Source organism: Ochotona princeps, chromosome 5, assembly GCF_030435755.1.
Source record: "Ochotona princeps isolate mOchPri1 chromosome 5, mOchPri1.hap1, whole genome shotgun sequence".
In the NCBI taxonomy this organism is placed as follows: domain Eukaryota; kingdom Metazoa; phylum Chordata; class Mammalia; order Lagomorpha; family Ochotonidae; genus Ochotona; species Ochotona princeps.
The window spans coordinates 54,534,723-54,553,343 of record NC_080836.1 but is presented as its reverse complement, the minus strand read 5'-3'; the positions used below and the strand labels follow the sequence as shown (position 1 = coordinate 54,553,343).

The 18,621-nt window shown below is 38.2% G+C and overlaps 1 protein-coding gene across 4 annotated transcripts in view; it reads left to right on the top strand.

Moving 5' to 3' along the window:
- Positions 1-18,621, top strand: part of ATF2 (activating transcription factor 2) — a 98,312-nt gene that overhangs the window by 59,478 nt on the left and 20,213 nt on the right. For all 4 annotated transcript variants that reach the window (XM_004577041.3, XM_004577040.2, XM_058664661.1 and 1 more), the window contains 5 exons: positions 1,169-1,347; positions 2,144-2,258; positions 3,844-3,930; positions 12,641-12,790; positions 17,488-17,694. In XM_004577041.3, the coding sequence (XP_004577098.1) occupies positions 1,169-1,347; positions 2,144-2,258; positions 3,844-3,930; positions 12,641-12,790; positions 17,488-17,694 (738 nt within the window). The remainder of the gene's footprint in view (positions 1-1,168; positions 1,348-2,143; positions 2,259-3,843; positions 3,931-12,640; positions 12,791-17,487; positions 17,695-18,621) is intronic.

The window sequence follows — 18,621 nt, the reverse complement described above, 5'->3', positions numbered from 1 at the left end:
CTTCCCACTTCTATCTCCTTTGCCATTTTAATTTCATTCTTTAGCATTTACCCTTTGTGATCTGGATTATCTGCCTACACATGTACCATTCTGTTGAGTTCATCAAACATTACTAGCTTTTTATTTTATGTTCTTCACCCTAGAATGTGTTATTCTTTATGCTTTTTTAGTATTGATTTAAATGCCATTGTTGTGAGAGATACCTACTCTCACTGTTTCCTCCAGTTGCACCAACTCTCTTTTCACTGTTTTACCATGTTGCATTTATTCTATAACATTTATTAGTCTGTTATTTTCTTGTTTGTTTCCTATTTACTGTCTCTATCATCTCTTGTTCCTTAAGGATGTAAGTTCTCAAACATGTTGAATAAGTGAAGCTATAGTAGGACTAGTTTATCCTTCTGGTATCGTTTGTAAGATTTAAAAGTAAATGGTAGCATAAAAGCATATTCAAAAGATCTCAGGAGACTAGATTTTATACTAACTGGTTAAGGAATTTCAGATAAGGTACTTAATATCTGTGTTTAGTTATCTGTTAAACTCCAGTGAGTTTATCTTGAGGTTACTGGCCACATCACAAATTCTAGCTTCCATGATTTGGATTGTCCTCATTCTTGTTTTTATTACTGGATTTATTACTTGAATTTTTTGATATTGAGAAGTTTTTGCTATAGAAAGAACAACCTACCTCAGATTAGCAAGCAATGTAACATTTCTGTCACTGAATTTGTTTTAGTCATAGTACAGTCTGTCTGGACCTGTTTTCTCCATGTACAGTAAAGTGAAGATGAGACCTAGGCAGTATTTTCTGGATTTTAAGTTTTACAATCCATGGGAATGGATTATATTTTTGTTTTTTGACTAATATTCTCACAGAATCATTGCCAAATAATCCAACATAACATAGTTATGAATTTACAGTAAAACAAGCTGTGCTTGATAAAAAAATTTTTTTAAAAATTAGGGTTATTATTAATTGAATATTGCCTTTGAACCTTTAGAGCTATTTCCAAAACTTCCTTTTAGGTTTTTCAGATAGTAATTTACTTTGAGAACTTAAGCATTACCCTGTGGATGTGTTCACAAGTGTGTGTTATATTGTGTTCACTAAGGTACATTTTAAATGAATGTCATTTTAAATGCCACCCTTTGGTTCTCTCTTAAACAGGAAGTACCATTGGCACAAACTGCACAGCCCACATCAGCTATTGTTCGTCCAGCATCATTACAAGTTCCCAATGTGTTGCTTACAAGTTCTGATTCAAGTGTAATTATTCAGCAGGCAGTACCTTCACCAACCTCTAGTACTGTAATCACACAGGCACCGTCCTCCAACAGGCCAATTGTGTAAGTGATGGCTCTTTTGTCTTCCTGCTATTTCAGACAAAAGTATGAAATTATCACACGATGACATGTCTTTCAGTTCTTAAATGAAATTTCTAGGACCCACCAGCAGTTTGGCGATGCTGCCAATTAAATTACCACTATCCGTATCGCAATTCAAGTCCTGAATACTCTCCACTTCCTATCCAGCTTTCTGCTAATGTGCCTGGGAAGGCTACAGAAGGTGTCCCAAGTATTTGGATCCCTGCCACTCCTGTGGAAAGATCAGGATGGGATTCCTGGCTCCTGCCTATGACCTGCCCTAGCCCTGGCTACTGTGGCCTCTGAGGAGTTAATGAATCGATGGAAGATCCTTGTGTCTCCACCTCTGCTTCTCCCTCTCTGCACCCCTCTGCCTTCCAAATAAGTAATAAGCCTTTTGGGGAGTGAATCATCGGACAGAAGATCTTCCTCTCTGTCTCTCCTCCTCTCTGTATATCTGACTTTGTAATAAAGTAAATAAATCTTAAAAAAATAATAATAATAAGCCTTTTAAAAAATATTAATTCCCAAGACCTCTCTGGTAAGGATTTTTCTAATCTTGCAAACTGGAATTTGCCCCCATTTTTTTTTAAACACTGATACACACACACAATACGTTTAAGATTTAATTAATGGTAATTTTGTTTTCGCAGGTTGTAGTGCTCATGAAATTTATTTGTAAATGCTATAATAACAGAAGTAAAAATATCACTGTGTTTTTAAGAGATGGTTGCTATGAATCTGTTTTCTTTCATTTCCCTTCTTTTGTTTTCCTTAGTCCTGTGCCAGGCCCATTTCCTCTTCTGTTACATCTTCCTAATGGACAAACCATGCCTGTTGCTATTCCTGCATCAATTACAAGTTCTAATGTGCATGTTCCAGCTGCAGTCCCAGTAAGTTACAAGTTTAGACTGTTTAAATTTTTATAATGAAAATGGCCTGTATTAAGTAATTAGAAGTAGAACTGAAGCTACTTGGTTGACTTATGAAGCTGAATTTAGGAAAGTACGTTTTAATGGTAAGTAGTAGTTATTCATTGCTATTTGTTTAATAGCCTCTATGATTCAAGGGCACATAGTTCAGTAATCTTGTTTTCCTTTTTTTTTTTTACATCAACATTTTCACTATTTATTCACATTTTTAATTAACTAATTTTGCAAAATTCAGATTTACATTTTCATCTAAATTATTTATAACATGACAATTTTTTAATCTATTATTCTCTTCCTGGAAATCTTATTCCAAGCTTTAGATATTATATAATTATATAAAATGATAATTTTTTTCTTGTAGATATGTATCATTGGTCACTACATTGTAATCATTTATGATATAGTTTTCTGAGCTTATTTGTAACAGCCTACTTACAATAGCATTCCACACTGTTGGTGAGGTTTTACTTCCAAGAATATAATAAAACTATATTTTTATATTTTAAGAATTCACTAATTCTTCCAAGTGTTCTAAATATCCAAAATTAACATTGAGGTTAATTTAGATAGTACATCTTTTCATAGAGACTTTGCTTACAAAATGCATCATTAGAAAGATTTTTAAAGACTCATAGTATGTCTGCTTCTTCGTTTATGAGGGAAGAAATTTTATTACGCTATATTTAAGATGACTTGGTTAAATGTACTTGTGATGAAAGCAACTGGACATGAAAGATACAGTTTATATAATAGCTATTCTTTCAGTGGAAAGACAAATAAAAAAGGGATAAATTATTTGAGAAATTACTGGACTTTGGTTTTCAGTGTACAGTATATTAATACATTGAAAACCTATTTTAAAAAATGTTTTTATAAGATTTATTGTTTATTGTAATGATAGACTTAAGATGTTCCATCTGCTGCTTCACTCCTGATGTGCTTGGGGTTGGGCCAGGCCGAATTTGGGCCACAGGCGTCTGCCCTGTGGTCTGCCATGTGGATGCAGGGCCCGAAGACTTGGACCATAAGCAGCGAGTTGGATTGAAAGTGGAACAACCAGAACACAAACATATCTGTATGAGATGCTGGCACTGCAGGTGGAGACTCAGCTTACTATGTATGCCACTGTGCCGGACCTAGGATATCTATTTTAGAAAAGCAAGGTGTACTGGGAAATTGCTTTTATAACTCATTGTCACACGGTTTAACCTTTGTTGAAATCAAAATGAAAGTGTGACAGGTCTATGATAAATGTAACTTCAGTCACCAAATATTATGAGACTCTCTGAAAAGGAAGCAGCAAGAAGCACATTTAGAAAATGAAAGCGTGGGATGCACACGTCCTGAGAAATTGATGACTTTTGAAGGATAAAAGAGCATGTAAAATCACAAAGAGTGTGATGTAGATATATAATCAAGCAGAAATAGACTTATAATGATCTGTTATAAAATCTTAAAGTGTTGTAACAACCATTGTACCAATGAAATACACATCTTATTTTGAAGGTATTCTCCAGCAATTCTCCTTTACATTTCCTTTGTGTAGCTTGTTCGGCCAGTCACCATGGTGCCTAGTGTTCCAGGAATCCCAGGTCCTTCCTCTCCCCAGCCAGTGCAGTCAGAAGCAAAAATGGTAAGCAGGTTTTTATTCTGTAACTCTCTTGAGCCTGTTTCGAAAGTGGTTTTGTTTCCATGAAAAGTTGTTTAAAATGCAGTTTATGTCACATTTTTCAGAAGTTATGGACTCTGGCCGTGCTGTAGAAAGAAAATTGGTGAAGAAAAGCTTCCAGTCAGTATAGTTAGTAAGTGCCACTTGTTAGTGGTAGTTAAATAAATTAGGTAAATTGGGAGTAAAGTTACTGTTTTTGATTGACTTGGTTTCTTGCTGTGACTTTTTGCACAAGCTCTTTCTCCTCCTGCTGGAAGCCAGGGGTATTACAGCTGATGCTAGATCTGATCACCAGTACAGTACTGAAATAAGTGGTTGTACAGGTTTTTTTTTCTAACTTGCAAATAGTATTCAAATTGTCACGCATTTATGCATGGTACATAAAATGAAAATCACATGTTTTTCTTTTGTGCTTCAAATACTAATTAGTGTTATTTGAAGAAATAAGCTGTAGTAGGAATTGAAAGACATGTGTTTTAATTTTAATCCATTTCTGCTATTCACCATCTTTAATCAAGATCCAGTATAACTTTTCTGAAATATATCCTCATCTACAAAGTAAATGGATTAAGCTTTCATGTCCATGGCCATGCTTAGCCATATAAACTTCCTGATTTTCTTGGTGTAATGTCTGAAGCTACTACTAAAAACTAGTAACAGTGAAATAAAATGCAGGCTAATTCTTAATACAATTTTATTTCCTTAGGAAGTCAGTGCATAAGTAATTATTAGACAGTGTTTGTTTTAGTTCTTCTCCAGGTACCATACTGGTAACATTAATTTTTACACATGAAAAATTATGTATTGCAAGGCTTTAAAATGTTTAGAGCTATTCTCCTTTGGTGCAAATAATCGGAAAACTTATCTAACCATCTGTTGCATAGGGAACCCTTTTCTGGCAAGGACCATTTGAATGTTTATAACATTTTTCATTGACTATACAAAATTATCAACTTAAACATTACTATGCTATAGCTTTATCAGATTCCAAGTGCCACCTGCAGTTGCCTGGCAGGGCCAGACAGATGATTTCTCAGGCTTTATATGATTTGTGAGGTGGCATTCCTAATCCTGAATTCTAAATGAACAGGTAGTTGAGAAGTGTAAAATCATTTTGGATTCTGTAAAGGTTTATTTAATTAGTTAAAATTCAGAGTTCCAGAGAGAGATAGAGACAGATCTTCCAACCTCTGGTTCACTCCTCAGGTGACCACGACAGTGGGACTGAAGCAGGCCGAAGCCAGGAGCTGGGTACTCATCTGGGGCTCTCACGTGGATGGCAGGGGCCTAAGCTTTTGAATCATCTTCTGTGCTTTTCCCAGACCATTAGCAGGGATCTGGGATGAAAACAAAGCAGACAGAAATTGAACTGTTGCCCACATGGGATGCTGGCATTTGAGGCATTGGCTTTGCCCAGTATGCCACAACACCAGCCCTGGTTATCAAGCATGGTGAAAAAGAACATAAAAACCCAAGAGAGTGGGGATGAGATGCATGCATTTGGCCAGCATTTAGGATAGTGGTGATTATCAAATGATTGGTATTCCTACTACTCAGGAAAGAGGCCTGCAAAGATTCCTGGCTCCAGTTCTGTCCCAGTCCATGTCAGCCATGATCGGTATTGGAGAATGAACTGGCAGATGGGAACTCTTGTCCTTAGTCTCTTTCAGATACATAAATACATACATTTTTAAATGTTTATTTATTTATTTTCATGTACTTTAGAGGCAGAGCAGTAGAGACAGAAAAGAGAGAAAATTAGTTTTAAGATGAAGGACAGATAGAGAGAGGACGATGCCCTTAGGACACCTGAATCTCGTATTAAGAGTGTCTGGCTTCAGTTCTTAGCTTCATTTCCAATTCCAGCTTCCTGCTATTGCACACCCTAGAAGGTAACGGGATGCCTCAAGTACCCAAGTCCTTGTCACCTAGGAGACTCAGGTTGAGTTCCAGCCTCCTGGCTTCAGCCTAGGCCAGGACGGCCCCAGCTGTTGTGGCAGAAGAGAAGTGAAGCAACAGATGGAAGATCTGGGTCTCTGTCTTTCAGATGAAGGAAGGAAGGGAGGGAGGGAGGGAAGGAGGAAGGAAGGAAGGAAGGAAGGAAGGAAGGAAGGAAGGAAGGAAAGAGGAAGATAATAATAAGGAAGGGGGGCCCGGCGGCGTGGCCTAGCAGCTAAAGTCCTCACCTTGAACGCGCCAGGATCCCATATGGGCACCAGTTCTAATCCTGGCAGCTCCACTTCCCATCCTGCTTGTGGCCTGGGAAAGCTGTCGAGGATGGCCCAAAGATTTGGGACCCTGCACCCACGTGAGAGAACCGGTAGAGGTTCCAGGTTCCCAGCTTCGGATCAGCACAGCACTGGCCGTTGCAGTCACTTGGGGAGTGAATCATTGGACAGAAGATCTTCCTGTCTCTCCTCTCTGTATATCTGACTTTGTAATAAAAATAAATAAATCTCTAAAAAAAAAAAAGGAAGGGAGGGAAGGAGGGAGGGAGGAAGGAGGGAAGAAAGAAGGATAATAATAATAAGGCCCAAGGGTGAAATTTGTTACATCATTCATTGAGTGTTCGGATCAGATTTTTGGTGATATTAAGGTGACTTTTCTTCACCCAATAACAGAAGAGCTTCTCTAGAGATGTTTTTTATGCTTTGTATTAAACATACTGATTAATGGAAAATGCAGTTTAATTTGCCATACAGTGACTATGGATTAAACAGAAATATAGAAACATCATATGTTTACATATTGAGTAGACTTATGTTAATTCAAAAGAAACAAATTCAGTTCAAGGAATTACTTTGGATTCCTACAGTAGACCATATTGCTATAAGCCATCAAACAGAACTCTAACCGGAATAATTTCTTCTTCTAGGCTGCTAGGAAATTCAATTAAGAAGAATATGTGTTATAATACTTGTATATTAAAAACTTAAAACAGTAACTTTAAGTTTATGTATGAACAACAATCACTGGTCAAAGACCCACAGTTAGCATGGAGAGTCACAGAATGCTCCACTGAAATTTAACAATCCAGTTAACTTTCTTATTAGAATCGTTCCAATATAAAAAAGCTGTCTTAGGTGATTGCCTGTTTCATTGACATAATAAACAAGAGTGTCCAGTTGTGATTAAGTAAAAAGACTTTGAAATTGCTTAAAACTAAAATCATCTATTAAATATTTGAAATGGAAATCCAAGTGGAATCTATTTCTTAGTGTGAAAATTATTTTGGACACTTTTACAGCATAAAATGCAAATAGTTACAGTTTATTTGTAAGTTTGAAGTTAGAACATCAGTGTCATCAGTGTATTAAGTTTCCAAGGTCTCAGTGGACTTTCCAAATGGAAAGGCCTGCCATCCCAACTGCAGAAAGGTATGTTGATTTGTATCCCATGCACAGAGCTTTCTTAATGAGCAGAAGAATGATCCTAGAACTTGGTTCTTTCCTGTAACAGAATTCCAGAAACAAACTCACCAAATGCCTGATTCCCAACTCACACATCGTATCAGGGTAAAGAGCCCGTTTTCTGCCAAAGACCATATGGATGTTGGGAACAGCATTAATGAACCATACGAAAGTATCAATTTTGAAATAAGCCTGCCATATATTTAGGGAATTTCAGGTCCCACCTGTGGTTACTGTGGCAGGGCAAGACCACATTATTTTACAGGCCTTACACAACTGGTGAGCTGGATATTCCCCCAACCCTGCCTAGATTCTTGTTAATCATTAAGCATTTCTTCTGCCTGTTCATCCATCCACAGCCCCCAAGCCCACTTCATACCTATCATTTCTTTTACTGTTTCAGTTGGATTTTGTATTGCTGGTGGTGCTACTGGTTTTCAGCTCTGAAAATATTTTAAACAGGATGCTTTTGGAGTTCTTCATCTTTGTCAAAAATTTATTTGACCTTTGCAGTCACAATCTGCTAGTGACGTACTGTGTAGTATAGCTGTTAATTATGCTAAAGTGACTAGTGGTTGAAAAATAATATGAGAGAAATGCCAGATTAGAAGAGCTGAAGAGAAATGTATCTTGTATGCTGAGATAACCAATGGTGCCTTTAGTATTACCTGACTTATACATGTCCAGTGCTTACAGGAAAATGTTATATATGTATCATGTTTTTGCTTACTGCAAATATTGAAATAAGACGTTTACTTTTGTTTCACTACAGGAAAATATTTCAGCTTTTTTTTTAAATAACAGTTTTTTCAGTCTTTGGAAAAGTGAGAATGTGATAAAGAAATGGGGATGAGGCCCCACAGATACAAAATTATGTAGTACTTTTTAATGGTACAGAAAAATTGCATAACCTGCTGTTTTATACAGAGTTACATCGTACCTTGCCAAATTGTTTTAGATGTTAATCATCTAGGAATTTTGTTCAACAAGATTCAGTAAAGTAAGGCATCATTGCTTTAAGACTTGTGTGACAAACTGAGAAATATCCTTGCACACAGTGGGCAGTCAGTAGGTTTTCTGCAGAGGGTTTCTACCAAGAGCTAGCAGAGGGCATCTTGGCAAATGTTCAGAAACCCGCATTAACTTGGTTGGGGCCCTGCATGGAACCTCATGTTCAGCAGAATTCTTCTGACCTGCCTCTGCATGCCAGGCTAATCAGCAAACACCTAATGAGCCCACTCCATAGAAACAGACCCTCTTCCAACCTCCTTCATTTTCATATGTTCTCTGGGGGTAGGGAGACAAGACTTCATGAGGACTGATGATGCTGCAAAGACCACAATAATGATAATTAACTTGCTGAATTTAGAAGATTATGCTGTTAATTAGTTGCAAAATAAAGATAAGTAATAGAGCAGCAGATGGTAGGATAACACCCAGGAGAAGGAGGGTTATTACTCCGATGAGCTTTTGTGGCAGATATGAAATATGGATCTGACTTTTTCATAAATTGTTTTTCAAAAAAATTTTTTTTCTTTGAACTATGATGGAGTAGTTTGTTCCTTCCAAGTTCTGACAGATGTGGAAAAAATTATTTTCAAGGGTACAATATAGAAAAATTAATTTTTAGCAGATCACCTCTTAATGTGGATATATCAGATTGATCAATATAACAAACCACTCATGCTTGAATTGACACCGTTTACATCTCTAGAAAAGAAAAGTTTTTACTATAGTAGCTAAACTTTACATGACTAAACAGTAACTGTAAATAATATTAAAGTATTAGCATACTTCTTAGTAATGTTTTCTTTAAAATGTTGCGTGCCTTTATATTTAAAATAGGCAGATTTCATTGTATGTGTTGGAAAGTGCACCTTTTAAAACTAATTTCTCTAAGTATTCACCTTGTATTAAATTTCTCTATTGAGAAAAAAGTATCAATTTTTAGAATGTCATTGTTGTTCAAGATACTGTAACAAATTTACAAGGGCAAATATCCTTATGTTAATTATAAAATCTGTGAATGAAAATAACAACTTTTTTCACCTAACTCATTTTAAAATCTTTTAGATTACAAATATTATTATACTATGGAGCTATGTTAGTTAACCCTTAAAGACGTTTTCTTACATTTTATACTCTGGCACAGTTTTAGAGTCAGATTCATTGTAATCATTGCAAGCAACAGCATGGAGCAAACATTAGCACTGCCTCACTGGATGAGTGCTGTATACCCTTGGGCAGGCAAGGGAGGATAGTAAATGAATACTGGTGCTGTTGTTAAGTGCTCTGTGAGGTAGTCATGTTCCCCACTGACGACTGTTCAAGAGAGTGATGTTTATGTACTTCAGACTCCCCTAGGTACAGTTACTGTATTTCATTCATTCTAAGAGTTAAGCTCTTCATTCTGAAACTTTAAATGCTCTTCCATTCTGTTTTCTACCTAAGGACTTAAGAATGTTTCACCAGGACATAATTTACAAAGCCTTACATCTCAGCTTCTAGTTGTATTTATGTGCAGTGTTGAGGCTGAGAAGCTGCATCTAGTCTATTTTGATCTCTAATAGTCGACTTATAAAATATGCAACTCTGCAGCCTGACCACTTCTCTGGACTCTTCTCCTGGGCTCTGTTTACAATGCCCAGACCTGTGAATTTCTGTCTTTGTATGAAAACATTCTTCTTGATCATTTCCCTAAATATTCTAATCTGATGCCAGTGAGCTACTTATTTGAAAATTCCTGTAACTTAAGTTTCCATTCATCAGCTTCCACATTGTCTAATCAGTTATTGATTTTCTAATTTCCTGTCTCCTAGCTACTGAAACAGGGTCTTCAGAAAGTTCATGGGAATTATGTATTATGAACAAACCATGCCGACATATCATTTTTTTGTACCAGAATAACTTCACCTTTCAGTTCTGCCAACTTTTTCTGTGATACCTTAGAAAAGAAGACAGGAAGGAAGGAACTAGCAATCTTGTCTGTATTGTGAGAAATACAATGTATGATGTGGTCTTTAACATATTTTACATGCTAAATACATCTGTGGCCAAACCAGTGCTTAAGATGCCCCATAAGAACAATTATAAAAATACACCAGGGTAGAATCTCATCTGATTTTTGGGCTTCCCCCCCAGAAACTACCCACTAGCATTCAGGTGGCATTATGAGCTGAGGTGAAATTCTTATTGCCGTTTTATATATGTTTTTTTAAAGCAATCTGAGCCAAATAGAAGATTTATAGAAGATAAATGTAGAAGGAAAATTTTAAAATTGTGAATTTTTGTTTCTAAAGTTTGTTGAATTGCTATGAAAATGAAAGCAGTTATACTGGAATTGTTTGGAGACCTTTTTCAAAAGCTGTTCTCTGCTACATTTTTTTTTTTAATACTCAGGAAGGAAGAAAGGCAAGATTGCTAAGAATTGGCATTTTTTGCATTTAACATTCCAGATTTTTTGTTTGTTTTTACTTTTGAGAAGTTTGAGAAACAGTAGGAGGACTGCAGTGTGTTCTTACACCATCATTTCTTTTCTGTAGCCTCCCTTTTCCCAATTACACACCTGAGGCTGGATCTCTTTTTTTTTTTAAAGATGTATTCATTTTTTTTATTATAGCCAGATATACAGAGAGGAGGAGAGACAGAGAGGAAGATCTTCCATCCGATGATTCACTCCCCAAGTGAGCCGCAACGGGCCGGTACGGGCCAATCCGAAGCCAGGAACCAGGAACCTCTTCCGGGCCTCCCACGCGGGTGTAGTGTCCCAATGCATTGGGCCGTCCTCGACTGCTTTCCCAGGCCACAAGCAGGGAGCTGGATGGGAAGTGGAGCTGCCGGGATTAGAACTGGCGCCCATATGGGATCCCGGGGCTTTCAAGGCGAGGACTTTAGCCGCTAGGCCACGCTGACGGGCCCCTGAGGCTGGATCTTAAGAAGATGTGACAAACATTATCTGACTCAGATTTTTGTAATAGCACTTCTTTTGGTCTCAAGATGCAATAACACCATCCCCGTTATTAAGAGCAGTCTCAGCGGTAGTAGACATAGATTGCTCAGCTGCCTGAAATCTCTTCCACTGCTGAGATGCTACAGTGTGATTAGTTTGTAGTGATTACTTCTTATTTATAGATCCTAACAGTAAAAGTATCTTAAAATTTACAAGTTCCAGTTCTCCTCAAAACCCACTCCTGTCTTTAGCAAGTATGTTTCTTATGTACCTGGATAGCAAATCAATATACCAAATGCTAAAAGGGATGTATGAAGATATAAAACAACTTCTATTCTTGACAGACTGCCTGGTTGGGAGATAAGGTAGTCATGTATGAGAGTTTTGGAGATAGGATAAGAAGCTTCATTCTAATTGCATCTTATTGGAGGTAAGTGCTAAGTGTGTAAAGCCTCTTTATAACACTATCTGTCATATTCCCAAAGTCAGATAGAATTCTGTTTACTAGCAAAACAGAATATAAGAATCTGATTAAAGGGATAGACCTGGTATTAGATCTTTGAACAGGGAAGATCTAAAGACAAAATGCCCAGCTATAGCAGCACTGTGACCTAAAAATGCAACCTCGAGTCATTGTCCATGGAAGTACTATTGGCATCAAACAATCTGGAAAAGAGGGTTAGGTCTTAGAATATGGATGGAGCTGGCCCGGCAGCGTGGCCTAGCGGCTAAAGTCTTCGCCTTGAACGCCCGGGGATCCCATATGGGCGCCGGTTCTAATCCCTGCAGCTCCGCTTCCCATCCAGCTCCCTGCTTATGGCCTGGGAAAGCAGTTGAGGACGGCCCAATGCATTGGGACACTGCACCCGCGTGGGAGGCCCGGAAGAGGTTCCTGGTTCCCGGCTTCGGATCGGCGCGCACCGGCCCGTTGCGGCTCACTTGGGGAGTGAATCATCGGATGGAAGATCTTCCTCTCTGTCTCTCCTCTCTGTATATCTGGCTGTAATAAAATGAATAAATCTTAAAAAAAAAAAAGAATATGTATGGAGCCTAACAAGATTGGGATGTGAGGGACAGGAATGAACTAAAAGAGAAAAGGTGAAGGGAAGCTAATGATATGCTTGTTGCTTTAGTTGAGCAAAGGTGGTTATTTCTTGTTAACAATGTTGTTGTTGTTTTACTATTAAAGTTGATTATAAACAGCCAAGTGTAAGAATCCTCTGGTAGTACTAGACTACATTGAGAGTTGCATTTTGATACAAAATAGGGAACTGGTTTTTGATTCTTATTTTGTTCAATAATGTTTGTATTTCAGAGATTAAAAGCTGCTCTGACCCAGCAACATCCTCCAGTTACCAATGGTGATAGCGTCAAAGGTCATGGTAGTGGATTGGTTAGGACTCAATCGGAGGAATCACGACCACAGTCTTTACAACAGCCAGCCACATCCACTACAGAAACTCCGGTATGTGTACTGTTTATCACTCAGTATTCCATCATCCAGAGAGAGAGAGAGGTTTTTTAATATATTTTTGATAAAACTATTTCTGGTGTCATTATTCCAAAAGGGTATCAGAAGCCTTAGGATAAATATTTCAGTGTACAAATATTGACATAAAAACAGGTAAAAGTAACAAAGCAATTATTACTGTTTGACACCCTGTGAATGTTTCTTTGAGTGCTTATAAATGTTGATCTGATCCTGACTTTGGACTGGCCCAGCTTGGGCCAGTGTAGCCATTTCGGGAGTGAACTAGCAAATGAAAGATTTCTCTTTGTTTCTTCCTCTGTAACTTTCCCTTTCAACTAAAGAGTGTTTGTTTTTCTGAATCTTTTTGAATCTAATTAAAATTATCATTGATCTTCCTGTTTCCTAAAATGCCATGTGTTCATGATTATGTAAATATCGTAGTCGTGTTAAGAAGCCCATTAGAAAGAGAGTGTAAGGCTATTTTTACTGTTTCATGTGTCACAAAGAGGCAAACCTTTATCCTGTAGCAGTTTTTTGTTTCTGCTTTTAATGTTTTAATTGTAAAACATTACTCCTCTTTACTTATTTGTAGTATTCTTTTCTTACTTTAGGTACTAAGAAATCTCTAAGAGAAATACATTTAAATTCATACACATGTGCATACATGTGTGTGTGGTTTCATATTACTGACATAAATCAAGTGGTTTTTCTAATTCAGACTTGTGAACCATCACCAAAGAAGCAGATAAGCTCTTGATGATGGCTGTTTATATTACAAACCCTTGTCACTTATCTCTGGTTTGCAACTGCCTATCTGAAGATTGGTATATCTGTAGTGTATCTTTACAGGCAAAGGTTACCATATTTCTGTTAGATATTTCAGAACTGTTTAGACCTTCTGTATTCCCTGCTTGAAGAGTATTAGCATTAGCATTTTAAAAGCATAATTTTGCAATGAAAAAAACATGTAAACAGCAAGTTTTAAATTGCCGTCTAAGCTTAAATGTTTATATAACTGTATTTTATCTTTACCAAACTTAAGATACAACATCATGTGATTGTGGTTGCTAGCTTGATGTAGAGGCCAGAGAAGGGAGATGAGTGTGTGTGTTTGTGCGTATGTGTATGTATATATGTGTGTGTGTGTATATATATATATATATTTGTAATTATTTTGATCATCTTTACATAGTTGATTAGGACACAAAGAGTCAAGGGCTACGGGAAAGTGGGTAAGACCATTGTTTCCACACTATTATTATTTTTTTCTGTGTCTGGGATAAGGGAGGAGATAAAGGGAGAAGGCTCACCCAGCTTCCCACGCATCCCAGGTCCCCGAATGGGGCATGCTCCAAGGGTCCTGCTCAAGTGGTTTTGATAGTGCAACAGTTTTGAATTGCTGCCAGTCTCGCCATTCCAAGCACGATAAAAGTCACTCCAGAATGCACTGGCTGACATAGTTCACCTTATAGTCTCCTTTTGCCCAGATTTTCACTGCCAACACATGGCTGGGGTAGTTGGTTGATTTGTTCTGTCCTGCATCCTCTGTTGTGGTACCAGGTGTCCACTGCTCCGTCTGAACCTCTGAGGAGGCTCAGCGCATGCAGATATTTTAATGTGATTCCAGGGCTAGCAAAATGTAGTTCAAAGGCTAAAGTTAGCCCATGGCGGATTTTGTGTAATCAGCAAGCTAAGTATGACTTCCACGTTTTTAAGAATTTTTTTAAGATTCATTTCTTTAAAGATAGACTGGCAGAGAGACTAAGGGAGAAAAAGATCTTTCATCATCTGGTTACTCCCAAATAGCTACAACAGCAAGGTCTCAACCAAGCTGAAGCCAGGAGCCTGGAACTTGATTCATGTCTCCCATTTGGTTAACAGTGACCCAAGGATTTGGGCCATCCATCTTCAGCTGCCTTTCCAAGGTGCATTAGCAGGGAGCTGGATAGGAAGTACAGCAGCCAGAACACCCTACTGGTGCATCAATAGAGATGACAGCATTACAGGTGGTAGCTTAACCCTGTCTGCCAGATCTGCCCCAGGATTTTTTTTTTAAAGGAAAGAAATTAACCTAATTTATTTTAATTAAGTCTTCACTTTCCTTTAATAGCTGTAGTTTCCCTTGGATCTAATTTTTATTACTTTTTATTGTATTGCATTGGATGGGAGCCAGGTAAAAGCAGGACTTTAAATGTTTCTAGAATAGGTTCTATAAGTATTTTCTAAATGAAGTGGATGAACGAATTACTGGGGATGAGAAGGAGGGAATAGTGGAAGCCTCTGAGCAGCCTCAAATGCCTGTTATTCAAGTGTTCTGTGGCACAGTTGGGAGTTTCATTAGAAGTTTTGAGATACTACTTACTATTCTGTAGTCCTGTACACCAAGCGGTGTAGCTTATGACCAAAGATATTTCTGACTTTAGCTGATCTGAGATAGCCAGACTCATCAATTGGGAGATCAGGCATCTCTTACATTGAAAATTGAAGCTCCTGTTAGGTTCTACATCTAAGGAAAATGATTGGTTTTTTTTTAAAGATTTATTTATTTTTACTGCAAAGTCAGATACACAGAGAGGAGCAGAGACAGAGAGGAAGATCCTCCATCCGATGATTCACTCCCCAAGTGAGGCGCAATGGCCGGTGCGCGCTGATCCGAAGCTGGGAACCAGGAACCTCTTCCAGGTCTCCCACGCGGGTGCAGGGTCCCAAAGCATTGGGCCATCCTCGACTGCTTTCCCAGGCCACAGCAGGGAGCTGGATGGGAAGTGGAGCTGCCGGGATTAGAACCGGCGCCCATATGGGATCCCGGGGCTTTCAAGGCGAGGACTTTAGCCGCTAGGCCATGCCGCCGGGCCCAAGAAAAATGATTGTTAATAATTATTTTAAAAATTGAAAGAATCACTGGCTCTAACTTACAGAAATTGAAAAAAAGCTAAGTAAAGCTAATTATATACACACTTTCATTCCTTAATTTGAGAGAAGCCAGCTTTTGAAGAGAATTAAGATTTAGTGTAAGCTATATTTTTATTTCAAAAATAGCATAGAAAAAGCATGCTAGTTTCCTGTCATGAGTTTAATTAGGAAAATAAATTTAAAGGTTTAATTTTTATGTATTTGAAAAGCAGAGCTAGAGAGAATCTTCCATCTGCTGGTTCCCCAGATGGCCACAAGAGCCAAGGCTGTGTCAGACCAAAGCCAAGATCACACAGCTGCTTCTGGGTCTCCTAGGTTCACTGTTTCACCTAGTGCGTTAGCAGGGAACTGGATTGGAAGTTGAATCCCCGGGTCTTGAACTGGTACAAGTATGCTATTCCGGCCATCTCAGGCAGTGACTTAACTTGCTAAGCCACCATGCTGGCCCCAGAAAATAATTTGTACATGTGTACGTCGCAATCACTAAAGCAAGTGATATACCAAAGTCAGTTATAACATAGGTTTGGAAGCCAACATTGATCTAGCATTAAGATAACTGCATCCCACATCAGAGTGCCTGGGTCATTTCCAGCTTCAGCTCTTATCCTAACTCTTCAGCAGTACAGTGTGCAGAAATCAACAGTGATAGTTCAACTGCCAACCATGTGGAACACCTAGATTGTGATTCTGGCTCTTGAGCCATCATAGGCAATGGGAGAGTGAACCATCAGATGCTGTTTGCTCTATCGGTCTGTATCTCTTCCTTTCAAGAAGACTTAAAAAATTTTTTAGAGGCTGATATTGGGGTCTAGTGGATAAAGCTGCCATCAGCAGCACTTGCATCCCACGTGAGTGCCTGTTTGACTTTCGGCAGCTCTGCTTCTCATCCAGTCCCTGCTAATGTGCCTAATAAAACATTGAAAGATGACCCAAGTGCTTGGGCCACTGCACCCACTTGGGGAGACCCAGAAGAAGCTACTGGCTTCAGAATGGCTCATCTCCTTACACTGCAGTTCATTTGTGGAATGAACCATCCGATGGAATATTTCTGTCTCTTCCCCCCCCCCCCCATCTCTGCCTTTTAAATAAAAAAAAAGTAATTTAAATATACTTAGTAAAAATATACATATATAATAATTGTGTTGTAATTTCAATTTTTCCATGGAATTACTATGTAATTGAAAATGTTACATGTTTTAAAATGCTTTCACTGTAATACTGTGTCAGTGGGAATTTGTCATACCTTGTCTTTATTTCAAGAGACGAGTTAAATCACAGGGTGATTTTTTTTTTTAAGATTTATTTTTATTACAAAGTCAGATTTACAGAGAGGAGGAGAGACAGAGAGGAAGATCTTCCGTCTGATGATTCACTCCCGAAGTGACTGCAACGGCCCGGTGCTGTGCTTACCCGAAGCTGGGAACCTGGAATCTCTTCCAGGTCTCCCACGCGGGTGCAGGGTCCCAAAGCATTGGGCCATCCTCGACTGCTTTCCCAGGCCACAAGCAGGGAGCTGGATGGGAAGTGGAGCTGCCGGGATTAGAACCGGCACCCTTATGGGATCCCGGTGCGTTCAAGGCGAGGACTTTAGCTGCTAGGCCATGCCGCCGGGACACATAGGGTGATTTTCATGTTGCCACAAAATACTGATGAATTCAACACGACTTAGAATGTAAAGGAAGCAACTCTTCCCCGTATAAAGCCTTTTACTGTCTATGTTAATTCAGTCACAAACTACAAATGTGAGTGTAACAAGCATCCGACTTTGTTTATTCTAGGCTTCACCGGCTCACACAGCTCCACAGACCCAAAATACAAGTGGTCGTCGAAGAAGAGCAGCTAATGAAGATCCTGATGAGAAAAGGAGAAAGTTTCTAGAAAGAAATAGAGCAGCGGCTTCAAGATGCCGACAAAAAAGGAAAGTCTGGGTTCAGTCTTTAGAGAAGAAAGCAGAAGACCTGAGCTCACTAAATGGCCAGCTGCAGGTATGGTGCATTCATGAAAAGTTTATTCTTATTTATTTTTCATATTTGTGAACATAGCCTTTTCCTTATTTTTTCTAGTTGATCATCCAGGTATTTTAGGACATAATATTGGATATAAAGAGAATCTGTAGTAAATCATAGTTTTGTAAATTTGTTGAAATGCTGAGATGTAATGTAAAAATCAACATTGATGCGATGAAGGAATTTGAAGTGTTAACTTTTACCTGTTAGGCACAAAAGTACTCAAACTTTATTATGTTGTGATATAAAGTCCAAAGAATTTTTAAAACTAAGAAACAGCACTTGTACATTATTTTCATGTTAGTTTTGGCTTTATATCACAACTATAAAGTTTCTTCAGCAATAGTTTTATTTTTAAATTCTTTCATTCCTTAAATTATAAATTTTGTTCTTTTGTTTTATTCAAAGTGAATGTAGTGCCCGTGAGAGGTGCCAGATTGACAGCTTTGGAAACTGAAGGACTCTAATTATCCACAGAACAGGTACAATATGGCCAGTGGCAGTCCAGTCATCCCTCCTGCCCTGCCAGTGTGCCTCGGGTGCATCTGTTAGAACCTCATGCGCCTTGGAGATGAAGGCACCCTCTCCATGCAGTCTTTGTACATTTCTACTGACCGTATTACCACCAAATATATTTCTTTCCTTCTGTTCTTTCTTTCTTTCTTTTCTATAATTTTTTTAAACATTTGAAATATTCTTCAGTAAACTATTTTAAGGTCCTGGTGGTGAACACCTGCTAAAAAAGAGATATTAATGAATTGTAATTGTTGATATGGATCAATAGCCTGAATTATCCTTTTCTCAAATAAAAATGAGTCTATACAATCATAATTGTAAAAGGCCTGCTGTCTTCTTAGCTGTATCTCTGAAAATGTCATCAGTGTATCTGTTTAAATGCTTAGGAAG